At 57.4% G+C, this 531-nt stretch overlaps 1 protein-coding gene across 1 annotated transcript in view; it reads left to right on the top strand.

Moving 5' to 3' along the window:
- The first annotated feature begins 6 nt into the window (after positions 1-6).
- The window catches only part of CCM2 (CCM2 scaffolding protein), a 10,707-nt gene continuing 10,182 nt past the window's right edge, over positions 7-531 (top strand). The window contains exon 1 of the mRNA XM_008636312.2: positions 7-48. Coding sequence (XP_008634534.1) covers positions 19-48 — 30 coding nt within the window. The 5' untranslated portion in view covers positions 7-18. The remainder of the gene's footprint in view (positions 49-531) is intronic.

Below are 531 nucleotides of genomic sequence, written 5' to 3'. Positions count from 1 at the left end.
CGGGCCGCCGCCGGAGCCATGGAGGAGGAGGGCAAGAAGGGCAAGAAGGTGAGAGCGGGGGTCCGGGGGCAGAGGGACAGCCGGGGGTCGCGCTGTGCCCCCCCGAGGGTCTCTCAGCCCGGCCGGGAGCCCTCCCGGGGCTTTTCCGGAGCCCGTTCCCGGGAGTTACCCGATCTCCACTTCCCGGGAGAATCTGCCCGCAGCCCCGTCCCGGGGGTGTACCAGAGCACCCACCCATAAACCTCCCGCTCCGAATCTGGGGTTGGAGAAGGCTATTAATTGATAGGGTTGTTAATTATGGAGCGATTAATTTATGAGTTTGTTAATTTGTTTAAATTATTACTGATGCAAATTAATTTAATTTATACATCCATTAATTTATGCCTTTATTATGCCTCCCGGGGTCGACTGCTCCAACCGTGCCTGTGGTGCCCTGATTTCCCTCCTTTCAACCCATTTCTGTGTCCTCTGGGAGAGGCTCAGCCGGAGCTGCTCCGCACGCCTGGAGCGGGAGGGTGGGTTTAATCCCAT

The sequence above is a fragment of the Corvus brachyrhynchos genome, unplaced genomic scaffold (genome assembly GCF_000691975.1).
Source record: "Corvus brachyrhynchos isolate BGI_N302 unplaced genomic scaffold, ASM69197v1 scaffold426, whole genome shotgun sequence".
NCBI lineage: Eukaryota > Metazoa > Chordata > Aves > Passeriformes > Corvidae > Corvus > Corvus brachyrhynchos.
This window is presented reverse-complemented; position numbering and strand designations above follow the sequence as displayed.